This window comes from Glycine max, chromosome 7 (genome assembly GCF_000004515.6).
Source record: "Glycine max cultivar Williams 82 chromosome 7, Glycine_max_v4.0, whole genome shotgun sequence".
Lineage (NCBI taxonomy): Eukaryota > Viridiplantae > Streptophyta > Magnoliopsida > Fabales > Fabaceae > Glycine > Glycine max.
The window spans coordinates 44,093,243-44,108,802 of record NC_038243.2 but is presented as its reverse complement, the minus strand read 5'-3'; the positions used below and the strand labels follow the sequence as shown (position 1 = coordinate 44,108,802).

The 15,560-nt window shown below is 31.8% G+C and overlaps 2 protein-coding genes across 3 annotated transcripts; one reads left to right on the top strand and one right to left on the bottom strand.

The window, feature by feature from the left end:
* The first annotated feature begins 1,610 nt into the window (after positions 1-1,610).
* On the top strand, positions 1,611-6,810 carry LOC100798915 (subtilisin-like protease SBT2.4). The gene is made up of 10 exons (XM_003528652.5): positions 1,611-1,835; positions 3,220-3,364; positions 3,639-4,036; positions 4,163-4,258; positions 4,373-4,442; positions 4,749-5,031; positions 5,137-5,468; positions 5,562-5,829; positions 5,895-6,167; positions 6,278-6,810. The coding sequence occupies exons 1-10, from the start codon at positions 1,651-1,653 to the stop codon at positions 6,685-6,687; spliced, it is 2,460 nt and encodes an 819-aa protein (XP_003528700.1). The 5' UTR covers positions 1,611-1,650; the 3' UTR covers positions 6,688-6,810.
* Positions 6,811-7,529: 719 nt separating this feature from the next.
* LOC100798386 (O-fucosyltransferase 15) lies at positions 7,530-11,873 on the bottom strand. 2 transcript variants are annotated; one of them, XM_006584025.4, is made up of 10 exons: positions 11,336-11,873; positions 11,149-11,238; positions 10,166-10,259; positions 9,982-10,071; positions 9,779-9,867; positions 9,331-9,451; positions 9,098-9,241; positions 8,633-8,967; positions 8,274-8,514; positions 7,530-7,915 (listed from the first exon to the last, which is right to left on the bottom strand). In XM_006584025.4, the coding sequence occupies exons 1-10, from the start codon at positions 11,395-11,397 to the stop codon at positions 7,607-7,609; spliced, it is 1,575 nt and encodes a 524-aa protein (XP_006584088.1). In that variant the 5' UTR covers positions 11,398-11,873; the 3' UTR covers positions 7,530-7,606. The 2 variants fall into 2 exon arrangements, with proteins under 2 accessions (XP_006584088.1, XP_003528699.1); XM_003528651.5 differs by having other exon boundaries at positions 9,982-10,043; positions 11,336-11,872.
* Positions 11,874-15,560: the final 3,687 nt, after the last annotated feature.

The following is a 15,560-nucleotide window of genomic DNA, read 5'->3' as shown; positions in this document are numbered from 1 at the left end:
TATTTAACGTAACTTATAATAACTATAAAAAAAATGTGTTTAGAAACCGACAATTCCAATCCCTAGTGATAACATTTAGTTGCTATTCTCTGTAGCGACAGAAATAAATCAGTCAAATTCCCAAATTGTTATTAACAACAGATTATTGTTTCGTTTGCTGATCAGCCACTTACTGTGTTGAAAATTTAGAAATTCACTGCTTGAGAAAAAGGGCCAGAATGGAGTGAGTTTGAGATTAGTTAAAAATCGTCCTTTGGTAGTTGAAGGAAATGTGTCGGACGCTCTCATCAGTGGAACCAATTCAGCAACAGAAGCTTTTGGTCTCAATTTTGGTCGCTATTTTTTAAAAAATGTCAATAGTTAAAATTACTATCATAGTTTAAATTATACATTCTAAATCTAAAATATGATTTAAATATAAAAAATTATTTATTATAAATTTTAAATATAACTATTATTTTATCTCATGGGAAATAAAAACAATATATAATTGATTTAAATTAATATTTTTTAAAACTAGAAAGAAAATATGTATTTTGAATTTTTTATATTTTATCTTTAAAAAATAAATGATGTAAAAATATGTAATAGAAATAATTATCCAAATATAGAAGTGTCATAACTTTTTGGTGTGCAAATATTAATTATTATGTTATGTCATTGAAAAATAACGAAACTTTTATTGTTTTCCTTGAGTTTGACAAAAATAGAGTTTTATAAATAATGGTCTAATAATTGGTAAATAGTTTCATTGTGTTTCAATATGATGATAAAAATTTATTTTATGATCGTACATACAAAAAATGTTTTAATGCCGTTTAAGTGATGATTAGAATTTGTTACATGGCAAGATAATTTTTTTTTTCTGAGTGTGTAAATCAATTAGCACAAGTTTATTTTGGTTTAAATAGTGATATGACATTAAATTTAAGTTTTAATGTATAATTGTGTTAAATATTTAAAATAAGAATTTAGTTGTTCATACTTCATATAATCTTACATGACTCGAATATGTAACAAAAATACATAAAACTATTTTATTAAAAGAGGTAAAAATTATTTAAATAGTTTCTACAGGTTAGAAAGAATTAATTGATATTTATCAGTTAAGAATATTTTGATGTTTTCTTAATTGGTTGTAAGATTGACCATAGGAAAGCTAGCAGGGACGGTCTAATTTAGATAAAATTCTTGTGTTTTAAGGAAAATTCATAAAAATATAAACATTTTTAATCCAAATAACTGTATCAGATCGAAAAATAATTACTCTTCTAACAACCAAAATAATATATAAAAAAATCTACCTAAAACAATAAAAAAAAAAAACTGTTCTGAATTGAACCGACTATGTAATCAGGATCTCCTCTTTTTATGACAACAGTTTTGTATGTTCTTGTCTAGTTGCGTGCTTAGCGTGAAGGCCACATGCATTTGTTGACACAATTGACGTAAAAGGTATAATATTAAATTCTCCCAACTGCCTTTGAATGGAATATAGTAACGGTTGGACTAAGAAATGCTAAATTTGCTTACAATGCCAAACTGAAATGTTTGATCACGTTAACAGTGAGGTCACCGTGTATAAGAATCGATCATTGCCATCCAATATTATTCAAAAGCCAAGTTAAAACAATTCGATCTGTTGCAACAATGGCCAAAAGGAGTGTTGCGTCCATAGGCATTTTCATTTCCATGTTCTTGGTTGTTGCTATAACTTGCTTTCAAGAAGAGCGATCAATATACTTGGTCTTATTGGAAGGAGACGCGCTTGCTTTTCATGATCATGAAGGTTCGCAGGACCAAGATTCATCAACAATTCACCCCAACACCAACAGGTTAATATAGTAACTAAGCTAGCTTACTGTATTTACCTAAAATCACTCCCCCCACCACCACTCGGTGTGAAAGATTTTTTATACTGTCATTCAACATAAATTGACATATATAGTTAGTTTTTTGACTTTTAATAATTAGGCATAATAATATGTACCTCGTAAGTCATCATGTATTCTAATTGATTGATACTGTAATTTGAAACTTTCAAGGTATCGAAATTAAACTCATTATTTCTTCATACAAATGTGAAAACAAAAACGAAATTGAATCTCATTTTTTTTCAAGAATTTATTCTTATATTATATATTTAAATATTTGTTTTTTATTATAAAGACATATTTTATTATACTCATTTTTCTTTTGAGTTGTGATACCTGACTTGATGATTGTTTAGCACTTATATATATATATATATATATATATATATATATATATATATATATATATATATATATATATATATATATATATATATAAAAAGAAACATATATATATATTTCTTATAAATGTTTATTAATTATATATTTATTAAAACTATCAAATCATTAATTATTTATAAATGTTTCTATATAATTTTTTAATTAAAATTTATTTTTTTCTTCAAATCTCAATTTTCTCAAATTAATTTTATAATTATATTTATTACTTTCTCTTGAATATAAACTAATTATAATACTCAAATTTTTAAAATTAATTATATATATTTTTATAATCTTAAATATTTTCTTATTTTACTTAAAGAAATACACATACAATGCACAGAATCAGTTTTTGCTAGTAAGTTTAAACATTCTTATATCATATTCTTATTTTACGCTTGTTATAAATGAGCATAAAATAATTAATTTTAAAAATATTGATGTTAAAAAATCGGTTTTCATTAAAAAAAACAATATTTTTATGAATAAGTTAAGAAATGCTTCAAAATAAGGTTTAAAGCACAAAAAATAATATTGAAATCACAGTCCATTGGGGATTCTTGGTGGTGACCCTTTCAAATCCTTATGTAGTTGTGTTATATGACTTGTAGCATTTTCTTTTCCTTTATTTTGTTTGGTCATAAGCTTGTGGCATGGTTAAACATAAAATGGGGCAATATTCCTTCCTTAATTGTTATTCACCAAAACGAAAATTAAATTAAGTGCATTACTATTTTGCACCACACTTTGAATGGAACTCTTCAGCTATCTGTATGACTTAATCCATAATTACAGACCTATATATTATGCTGATAAATGATGATTTCCTTTATATGGTTAGTTCCAAGTGACGTGCTGGACCTTGTCGTTTCAGTCATGTAATTAATTATGTATGCTCAAATCATCGTTTCCTTTAATCAACAAACCTGACAATATTTGTGATTCTTTTTGTGTGGCTAATCAGGGAAGCCTCGAAAGCACATACAAATCACTTATTGGCATCTCACGATCTACTTCTGCAAAGTAGTTTAGAGAATGGAAGCTACAATAAACTCCACAGTTACAAACACATTATCAATGGCTTTTCTGTCCACACAACCCCTTCCCAGGTATCCTCTCCTATTTTATTTAATCTAAAATATATCAATTTAGTTGTCTAGATTTAAAAATTTCAATTTTATCCCTCAAAGTATATCTGTTAAATTAAATATTCATCCTTCTAATCATTTTTTGTACTAATTTTATGGCAAACATGACTAATATGACACGACATCTTTTACAGTTTATTTCATGTGATGAGGACCTATTTTAACCTTTTATAAATGTACATGTGTGCATTCGTTGTTATTTACGTGCATGGGGTGGTGATGAGAAAATTTTCAGGCTGCAAGACTAAGAAGGAGCCCAGGAGTTAAGTTGGTAGAGAAAGACAGAGGAGCGAAGATGAGGACAACATACACACCTGAGTTTCTAAGTTTACGAAAAGGGATATGGGCGCAAGAAGGAGGAGAAAGAAACGCAGGTGAAGGAGTTGTCATTGGTTTTGTGGACAGTGGCATCAACGCACTTCATCCCAGCTTTGCTTACGATCCCATGCACCCTTTCTCATCAAATCTCTCTCGTTTTGAGGGTGCCTGTGAGACGGGTCCTCTCTTCCCACCTAGTTCTTGCAATGGAAAGATAGTAGCAGCCAGGTTCTTCTCTGCTGGGGCTGAAGCTACTGTTACGCTTAATGCTTCCATGGATTTTCTTTCACCCTTTGATGCAGATGGACATGGCAGGTATATAACTATATTTTAATTAAATATTATCAGTATATTATTATTATATGCCTCTCTCTTTTAACATTTATTAAGATGTATGTATGTGCCTTGTTATGGCTAATTTATTTAATTGGTTAATTTCAGTCATGTGGCATCTGTTGCTGCTGGCAATGCTGGTGTTTCTGTTGTGGTGAACGGTTTTTTCTATGGAAAAGCTAGCGGAATGGCACCACGTGCAAGGTATGTGGGTTTTCTGGACGCTCCTGTTTTCTGGATATTTATAATTTGCTTATTTTTGGATATTACATATATCAGATTTGAGTTGCTACTAATTAATGTTTTTGTCTTTTGCAGGATTGCTGTTTATAAGGCTATCTTTCCCTCCGTGGGAACTCTGGCAGATGTTATTGCAGCTATCGATCAAGTAAGTGTCACTTCCGTTCTCAAATTGATTAGTTAGATCCTTTAATAATTTCAAATTATTCAAGAATATTACCATCATTTGTCAGTTGAATAGCAAAAATGAAGAAGTAATGATTTGAAAAGGGTTAGTCGGTTAGCTATTTATTGTGTTTTAGACTATACAGATATATAACTAAAGTCCAAATGATTGTGAAACAATTTTGTTACTGAAAAATTTCCTGACTAGCAAGTTAATTGACAATGACATTATGTTGTGAACTTGTAATAGTAATAACAGCTACTCAAATAGTTTGTTTGATTTCTGCAGGCTGTTCTGGATGGGGTGGATATCTTATCACTCTCTGTTGGACCAAATGAACCACCAGAAAGCACCGTGACCTTCTTGAGCATGTTTGATATTTCGTTGCTATTTGCACGAAAAGCGGGAGTTTTCGTGGTGCAAGCCGCAGGGAACAAGGGTCCAGCATCTTCAAGTGTAGTGTCATTCAGTCCCTGGAGTGTTGGTGTTGCCGCTTGCACCACAGACAGAAGGTACCCTGCTTCACTTCTTCTTGGAAATGGTTCAGTACTTAATGGCGCAGGACTATCAGGTATTTCTGGCTCTCAAGATAATCTTTATATATCAGTCTATATTTTGTCTATTTCTAGTACTCCAAATGATCGCAGTGTTTGAGATTCTCATTTCTCACCTACAGGACCAACTTTTGGAAATGGATCAGTTTTGCATAAGCTTGTTTTAGCTAAGGATGCAGTAAAAATAAATGGAACAACTCAGGAGTACATAGAGGAGTGCCAACATCCAGAAGTTTTGGACCCTAATATAGTGTTGGGAAGTATCATTATCTGCACCTTCTCAACGGGCTTCAATAATGGAACCTCAACTCTTAATGCTATTATTGGCACCTCGAAGGCTCTAGGGTTGGAGGGCTTTATCTTAGTTGCAAACCCAAACTATGGTGATTATATTGCAGAGCCAATCCCTTTTGCTGTTTCTGGTATTATGATCCCTCGTGTAGATGATGCCAAGGTACAAACGAAGGACTTAGTCAGTATTATTACTATCATTTATTTAACTGAAACTTTACTATCAGATAAGTAAAAAGGCTTCTTGAAAGTGTAGGTAATATTACAGTATTATGAAGAACAAATAAAGAGGGATAGGAAAGGAACTGCCACAGAATTTGGTGCTATGGCTGCTGTGGGAGAAGGAAGAGTTGCCTCTTTCACAGGGAGATCACCTATAGTTAGTAGATTTTCTTCAAGGGGTCCAGATATCATTGACATGCACAATAATCTTGCAGATGTACTTAAACCTGATATTCTTGCTCCAGGGCACCAAATATGGGCAGCCTGGACCCCCATCAGTGCCTTAGAACCTATGCTAAAAGGTACTTTTTTCATTTTTTTGCAACACAGGCTGAATTGTATTTAACTCTTTTACCAACTCATACAGGGCACGATTTTGCGTTATTATCTGGTACCAGTATGTCCACACCTCATGTGGCTGGAATAGCAGCACTTATAAAGCAATACAATCCATTATGGACTCCAGCAATGATAGCATCTGCAATCTCCACAACAAGCTCAAAGTATGATAATCTTGGAGAGCATATGATGGCTGAAGGCTTTGAGGCCAGCAGCTTGCTTCCCTCCACTCCTTTTGAATATGGGGCAGGCTTTGTGAGCCCCAATTGTGCCATTGATCCAGGTTTGGTACTATCATCAGGTATGTAAATACTAGTTATTAGTTAAGTAGCAGAGTCAGAGAATTTAATGCTTTATCAGCTTTAGTTCTTTTATTCAAAGCAACCTAAATATTCATTGGTCCTAAAACAGAACATCAAGACTTCATCAGCTTCTTGTGCTCTTTGCCAAACATGGACACGGATGCAATAATTGCAGCTACTGGAGAGCAATGCAATCACCCCTTTGCCTATCCATTCAGTCTAAACATTCCTTCAGTAACAATATCTGCACTAAGAGGATCAGTTTCCGTGTGGAGAACTTTCATGAGTGTGGGGAACAACACAGAAACATACTTGGCCTCTGTTCAACCTCCAAATGGAACAAAAGTCTACCTGTATCCAACTTGGTTTACCATAAGTCCACAAGGAACACAAGATCTGGAAATACAACTCAGTGTCATCCAACCAATGTCGAATTTTACCTTTGGTGAAATTGTTTTAACAGGAAATTTGAACCACATCGTACGAATAACGTTGTCAGTTTTAGCAATTTCGGTGTAATGAAGATCAAATTTGCTGTAAGTCGACTTCAGGTTATTAAGCTCGGTTGGAGACGGGTTTTCTTACAAAAGTAATTCTTTCTAAACTACCTAAATGGGAACATTATTTCCCAAAATGTTATAATTTTCTTGAGTTTAATCTTCATATTGTTTTGCTGTCAAAAAAAATTATATTATCAACTAATTAAAAATCACAAAAAGTCAATAGTTTTTTATTATATGACAAACCATGGTTAGATGTTAATATATAAATACTGTTAGTGGATTACAATTAAATTCTTTTCTTTTTGATAAATTAAAGGTTATAAATTTTGTTATATCAGGAAGTTTATTTTAAAAAAAAACAGATGTTAGATCATTTCAAAAAAGAAAAAGAAAAAAAAAAGATGTTAGACAGTTTTCTCATGAATCATAACCAACTTCTCAACCTGCTTTGCGTTTAGTGAGTTAAATTTTAAAACTATTTTTAAATATTCTTTCATCAAGCACACCTTTTTTAATTAATAAAGTCAGTTACATTGATCATAATCTCATAATATTCCATTATAAATTATGTCTATTTTTAAAATATATATTTATATTATTATATATAAAAAGGAAAGTATATATACTTTTATTACATTAATATAAAATTAACATTGTTTTATATAATTGTAAATATTTATGCAACATTATTAGACACGCTATACAATGTCACAAAATATGAGAATTTTCAGCTTTTGTTAACAAAATGTGAGATCAACTGTCACAATGTGAGATCAAATCCCATGCAAAGTCACACGCCTATGAGTGTATTTATAACTATAATGGCACAGACTAACCTATCTAGCCAGAGGGAAAAAATTGAATGGAAATAATGAATAACAATGTTACAAATTACAATTACAATGGGCAATTACAGCCAAGCTAATAAAAATAAATCAATCTGTTCTGCACATACATTCTTTACACCTAGGATACCTGTAAACACTTCTTGCCTTCGGCCTTGTCTGTACATGTTTAGTTTGCCTAACTGCTTTCCTCACTCTCTGTTCAAAAACACGCCATTCTATGGTAGAGTTCTTCATAAATATACTAGCAAGCCTACGTTTATTTGGACGTATTGTTGGCATTCTTCCGCCACCATAATATATTCGATATCCAGACACCAAAGATGATAGCTGACTTCCTGAATCAGTCATGGCGAATGCATCCGAAGCAGTGCAGCCTATGAAGTCCAGTGCTGCTAACTAAAACAGAAACAGCTTATTGTCACTCATCAAAAGGCTAAGTAAAACTAAGACAAATTCAGTGTTCTATTTCAGTGATCATGTTCACAAAAAGAGAGATAGAACAGGTATCCAAGCCCAAATAATGCCAAAATTTGAATAATATGTATGAGAAAATTTGAGTTTGGACCTAACTCAATCTTACAAAACCAGTTTGTAAGATGAGGGTTGCCCCCCACTTTATATACTTTATCAAGAGAAATGTAAATTGTAACATAAAGCACAAAACAAAATTTCTTGTAACAAGGAATATAATTAGACTTGTAAAAATCATCAATGTAAATGAAACAAGAATGAAATTAGCAAGTTAGCAACAAACCTGAGAGGAATAATTAGCAAAAGGTTCAAGTTCAGATGAAGAAAGCAAGTTCTCTTTGGTGACTAATTTAGGGTACAAGTTGGTCAAAGCAACCAATCTTGAGCCACCTCCGTACAAATTAGAACCAGCTACATATATGTGTGTTTTGCGGTTAAAACCTAGAGCAGCAAGCATAAGGATGGATTCTTCAGGTGTCAAAGGACATAGGCCTTCAGACCTGAGCTCAGAAGGAGAAGGTAATCTGCATAGAAGATTCCAATTGTTTTTAATGAGTAAGGGTCTTTTCTTCATAAATTAAAATTGCTGTCTCTAAAAGATATGTAGACCAAGAGTTTCAGATGGAAAATCATGATGCATACTTTGTAGTCCTCTTCAGCAGTGACAGTGCAGGAAAATGGATTTCACGATATGCTTCCAATTCTTTCCTCTCTTCTTCACCTCCCCCAAATTCACATAAAGAATGAGCTACCATGTCAATTTCAAATCTGAGATGCAAAGCTAGGTACTTGGATGCTTTCTTGGCATTACTTTCACTTTTCTCCTTCATTGATTCTGCAAATGGACCAACAAGATAACGATCCAACGGTCCAATAAGACCTGAATGTTCACGCAATCTTTTTAGAAGCAGAGCACCGGTTTCTTGTATTCTGGGAACAAATTGCAGGGCATGAAAATTACATCTGCAACGAAATCTCTATATGAAGTTCCCCAATTAGGAAGAGCATAGTAAGGCTTCAGATCAAGAAAGACAGTAAAAACAGAACATTGAAGGGCTTGAGATCATGAAAATCATATTGTAAATTTATGCTTCAAAGAACATTTACCTGCAGCTCAAATGCTATTGGATCAAAAGCCAGGCGATTACCAAATCCAACAAAGTGAACAACTTGATTTTTAAGTATAATAGGTAAGATGTGTTTCAAGTAAAAACTTGGCTTGGCCTCCTTCTCCATGTCAACATCTGTCACCTGGAAGAGCATTACAACAATTAAATACACATTCGATAAAAAGTAGTCAAGTTTAATCAGTTTATTTGAGGGGCTAAGGTGTTACTTACAACACTACCAATGGCCTCCAAGTCCAAAGATTGTAGCTCCTTAGGAAGCTGCCTCACTATCCGAATATCAGGAGTCAAGTAGTTAATAAAATGCTCCTCCTGATAGATATCGCTGAATTGACTATGAAATTATACAATAAGCAATTATAAGTTATGTTGACAAAGTCATAGCATAAAAGCAGAAGGTCCATGGACTGCAAATGTGGCATTGAAATGATCCAAGACTACACCTAAGCCTAGAAATCCTAACAATTTATGCTATTTTGCATACATGAAAAGTAAGAATATTAAATACAGAAAATCATTAAGTTATCTGTTCAATCTATAGCTCAAAATTATTCACAAAGCACGTAGCTATTTATACCAAATCGATTAAGCATTAGGAAATATTATGTGAGTAATAGGCCAAGGTGGAATGGGAGAAGAACGAGAGACAAGACAGCATTACCTCACATCTCTCCATACACTACTGTACATAAATTTGGGGATAACTAAAGTTGAATTGAGTAAACGGGCCACAACGACAGCATTACAAACCTGTTGCAAATCAAAACTAACATAAAATGACATGCTACGCATTTAAAGTAAAACTTAAGCTTTCTTTCTTCTGCAACAACATAAAAACATAACACTCTAACAAAGACTACTTACAGCTACTCGTTGTTGATTGATCCCACCATTTGCAGTAACCAAAATGTATCCATTTCCCCCCTCTATTAGAGTACAGTACAACAGAGCAGGCTGTGAGTATCAGCTTGAACTTTTATTTTCCTTTTGTAGTTACACTTACACACATACATAATATAAGCAATTGCTAAATTTCAACCACACATACCATTGGGTTCCCAATTCCGCTGATCAGCACAAGGTCTCCAAGAAGAAGCAGGAACGAAGGGTTCTTGCCACAAATCTTTCGGTTCGCGTTTATTCTATCCCATTGGGCACAAAAAGTCAGAGTTACCAAAAACTTGCTCGGCCAATAATTTGAAATCACTATAACTTTATGGCATATAACTAGAAAAATTATAATTGGCAACTTTTAAGGCAAAATAAATCACCATTAGAGCGAGGCATATTTAACCAAAAGTGCTACGAGTACAAATAGATAACTGTATACACATTCATTTACTGTTAACTACTTTCGAGGCAAATTTAACCATTATTAGGCATTTCAATACTCCCGTGACATTATTAACCACTTGCAACTTATAAGACATATTTAAGCATATGTGCCACAATCACAGATTGTATACACACATTCAGTTATTCTTAACCACTTGTAAATTAAAGTTAACCACCAATAGACAGTTCAATAACCTCTTGACACCATTAACTATGTACTTGTAAAGCATACTTGTCCATTAGTGCCACAAATACAAATCGATAATTTTATTATTAGTTATTTTCTCTGAAATCATATATAAGTAAATATAATTAATTTTACGTTAATTAAGAAAATTAGTTCACATCATTTAATTTTACTAATATCAAATAAAAATTAAGATTATTTTTAAAATGTCCTTAAAATTTGTTATCATAATAAAAAAAGTCATTGAAAATAAAAATATAATAGAAATTAAGAAAATGGTTTACCTATATTTAAATCCAATCAAGCAGATCCCTTTTTTGCTTATACATTAGTCTATAGGGAGTAGTTTCCAGGCAAAGGTGACCATATTTACACAAGTAATTAATGCGAGACAGGTGGAGGCTGGATGGAGAATCCCATAATCTAATCTCGGGATTAGGTTAATCATAACTCACATAACTACACAACTACTATACTATCTATAATTAGCCACATAGATATCGATATACCTCTGCCAAGGCATGTGCAGCCAATGCCAGCATCCTTGCATAATTCCCCTTTTGTGATTTTTTCTTATTTGCAGGCTTGTTCCATTTCCCCTGAAAATGTCGGAACAAACTCGTTGCGGAGGCAGAGAAATGTAAGCGATTCAAATATTATATTCAATATAATATAATAATAAAGAAGGGCACATACCTGAAGGGAAAGTGAAACGGAGGAGGAACGGAGTGTAGGTTTGGGAATAGGATCGGGTGCATCGTGCTGATGCTGTAAGCGGAGAAGCATAAACCAATTGAGGAAGAAAACGAAAGCGAGAAACGCAATAAGCGCGAGAAGCAGTTTGGTTCGTTTCCTTGGATACCATGACGAAGAAGATTGGGATTGGGATCTACGGGAGCTTGAGAGGCGCCTCGGAGTCCTCGAAGTTGGCGAGCATCGATCTGGTTCGGAAGCGGATACCATGCTTCGTATTCGGGTCAGATCCTGTAGAAGAGGAGTGGAAATCTGAAAGAATGTGATTAGTGATTGAAATAAACAAGAATATGTGTTTGGTTGGTTAGCACTTAGCAATTGCTACGGTGGCGCCAAGTGGGTGAAGTCAAGTATAACAGATAAATGAATCTCGTCTTTTCTTTTCTTTTCTTTTCTTTCTTGGGCTTCAAGAATTCAGGGTGACTTGCCATTCCACCCAAAATCAAAATAAATCTCAATCCCTGTGGAATATGTATTATCGAATTTATACCCACCATTAATATTATTTAATTTAGATTGTCTCAATTTCATATGGTTCGATTTATATGAAATCCCTCCCAAAAACATACTTCGAGTTGTATAGTAAAATATTTCAGCATTCTTTCACCTTTTTTTCCTGAATTAAAATTTTATTTGATTGTTTCATAAATGAATTTTTTTAATAATATTTAATATTTTTTGAAATATTATTTAAAATAATATTTTATAAAACGTTAACTTTTAGTTTCTAATTTTTTTATATTTATTTTCTTCTTATCTTTAAATATTTATTATATTTTTTATTAAAGGTAAAATTTTATGTTTATTTATATAATTTCATATTTTACAATTACTTTAATAAATAATTTTAGCAAATATTTGTTATTTAATAACATAATTTTTCGACTTTCATTCAACTCACACATCTTCAACTTCAATGAAACCTTGTTATGTGTTTTTTTCTCTATTGTTTTTAAAATGTAAGTTTTCTTTATTATGCTTTTTAGTTTATTAAATGAATGGCCATTCATTTAAAATATAGTATTATTTTTTTACGATTTTTCACGAACTGGTAAGCTAAACGACTCTTAAAAACAATTTTTTAAATGAATTCATGTATATTTATATCTATATTTATTTGTATATAAATGTTATATTTTAGGCATTTTTGAATAGATGTCAAATTCTCCTCCAATGCTAACTAACATTACACTTTATATTATTCCTGATAATGTGTTATTTTCCAGTTATATCAAATGGTTATAATTTCTTGTAAAAAAAACGGTTACAATTTCAATTCAAATAGAGAATGAGTGTGAACTAACTCATGATGTCCAAAGTCTCAAAACAACTTTCATTTTCACCATTTTTTTGTCTTTCTTCTTTCCCATGAGTTTCATAAACCTCTCTGCATCCCCGTTTTGATGCAAGCAGCAGTTACTAGCCATAGGAGCGCTGCACTCAAGAGCAATAGAATAATTAAAAAAATAAGTTCATCAAAACTTATTTGGGCTCTACTTGCAAAGATTAAGCTTGATTTCATAGATGGAAGTATCAAGCAATGAAGAGTAAAACAACTTAAGCTTATCTTTTAGGCCCATCAAAAATAAAATATTTGTTAATAATTTTTATAAAGGAAAAAAGTTCAATAAAAAGGTCATATAAGTTGGAAAAAAAAAACAAACATATATAACTCTTTAAAACATTTTTTTAGATCTCACTCATAGGTGCATCCACCCTATATAATTGTGTATCATTGGTTACGTACTCCCAATTTATACTCAATGGGAGTATTAATTGATAGTAACCTTTGATATGGATATTTATTACTTTGTGTACTCTAATGGCACTGTTGGTATCCTTCTTATATTATGTATTATTTTTTCGTCGACAAAAAAAATAATAGGATTCCTAGAATTTCATGTATTTGACACATATGCTCTAAGTTGAGGAAGATTGTTGAGAGTGATAAAAAAAAAATAGTTTTTGTTCATCAAAATCCACATCCATATTTTTTCTTACAAAAACAGAAATGCAATGATAAAAGGATTAATTTGTAAGTTTGTCCTTTTCCCTTCTTTTATATCTACAAGTTGGGGAACTACTACCCTATGTCCCACTCCCACCTATCTTCCTTCTATTTATAAGCATTAAATATAGGCACCGTTGGGAAAATTATCCAACTCTCAAATCATGCCTGCCTGAAGTTAATTGCGGCAAGATGACAGTTATAACTTGATGTGTCCATATACAATACATCTATTTAGGGACCTCATGCTACGTTATGGGTTTTGTTTTGTCTAGTCATAGGGCACAATTTGGGTATGAGCTTTATAAGCTTTATCTAGTGATTGAGAAAGAAGAAAAAAATTATGAATTTAAGATTTTCAACTGACATTTTAATAAAATTAATAAATTAATATTTATTGATAAAAAATATATATCAATTTTGATATTTGTCCAGTTCGGTGAATAAAAGAAAGAAAATAGACGCTTAATATTGTCACGTTTCAACGTTGATAGGAGACGTTCCATGATTTTCTGGTCACAATAAATAAATAACAGTTCTCTTCTTGGCTCTTGCTAATGTGGAACGTAGTTTTTTTTCTTCTATTTTTTTCTGGGTGGGGTAAAACTAAGATGTGTAGTGTTTTTTGGTAGCAAACTAGTAAAATGAGTAAAGGCCCAAACAAAACGTAGCCTGCGTAGGTTGTGATTTGATTGTCTAATTAAATATCTCATTCCAGACACCACTAGAATTCAGTATGTTCATTAATCAATGTCACTACTTGTTATTTGCATTATAAAACGTATCTCCAAGATATCATTTATGAAAAATGGAAACAGGTCTAATCCCAAGTAGGGTATACATTGCCTTGTTCTATTAATATGAGAATGACTGTTCACTATTTTCAGAAGTGCCATTTAATCCCACACAGGCACACCCGCACACACAGAAAAGTACCATTTTTTTTTGTCCATTTAACTCTCTGTTGCTCTTCATTTTGTATTTTAATTAAGGAATTCTTTAGTGTGCGCTCATAAGCACGTCATGAGAAATTTAAAATAAAATATTTTATTAAAAAACATTGTATCCAAAATATAAAAATCACTTCATATGTACTTTTTAAAGTAATTTAAAATATTTAATAAAATATATACTATTTTCACTTTTCATTTCATGTCTTAAAAAATAAGCAAGCTCTTTTTAACGTTTTGTATGCTCCGACCCCACTCGCATTGTTCGCAAAAACATTTGGGTAGACACCATATCCGATTTATATTGGCTAGCTATTGGTAAACAAGTCTAACACTACAGATTACAGAATAATTCATGTTTAAATTCCACAGCCACACAAACATTATCTATGATCGTCTCGCTGTGATTTGGTCAAGACAAATAATCAATGTCTTACCTTTTTTTCTTGGCGATAATTCCAAAGATGATAATGTATATAAAGTCTTAAAACATACTTATCCAATTTGCTATAAATATTGCATAATCGTTTTGTGAGAGAGAAATGGAAAGTATTAATGTAAATACTGGAAAACCGCAAAGTCTTGACTGATTTTGGGATCGTGCCCTAGGGATGCTATACATAAGTATGTTTTAAGAATTATGGACAGATTTTCTTATTGAATTAATCATATATATATATATATATATATATATATAGTGAAACAAACCTAAGGATGTTATAGAGATAATTTTCTTTTACAATATAAACTAAATAAAAATTACTATAGATATAATGATTTTGTTATAAAAAATAATAATTTTATCATATATAATAATTTGCAATCAAATAATAATACTTAAAAAGTTGATATATAATATCAATACATTAAATTAAATTCTACGTAAGTGCGTCTAATTATTATTTTTTAATTGAGTTAATTAATGATCATGATACTACAGATGCTCAAAGCAAGGTAGAGATGCAACAAGCTTTTCGAGCTTTCCGCCGGCACCAATCCTTTTTGGTTAGGGAAGAGAAAATCCAAACTGTGGAAAGTTGTTTGGGACTTGTGGCAACATGGCAAAAAATATTAAGCTGGTAAGATTTAAATCTTGGAGTTGTTTGCTAGCAATGTTTTAAATATATGTTGTGATTTTGTCATGTTTATTGATATTGTGATAAGTGGTAGACAAATATAATTAATAAGATCCTAATTATGGTCACATTGC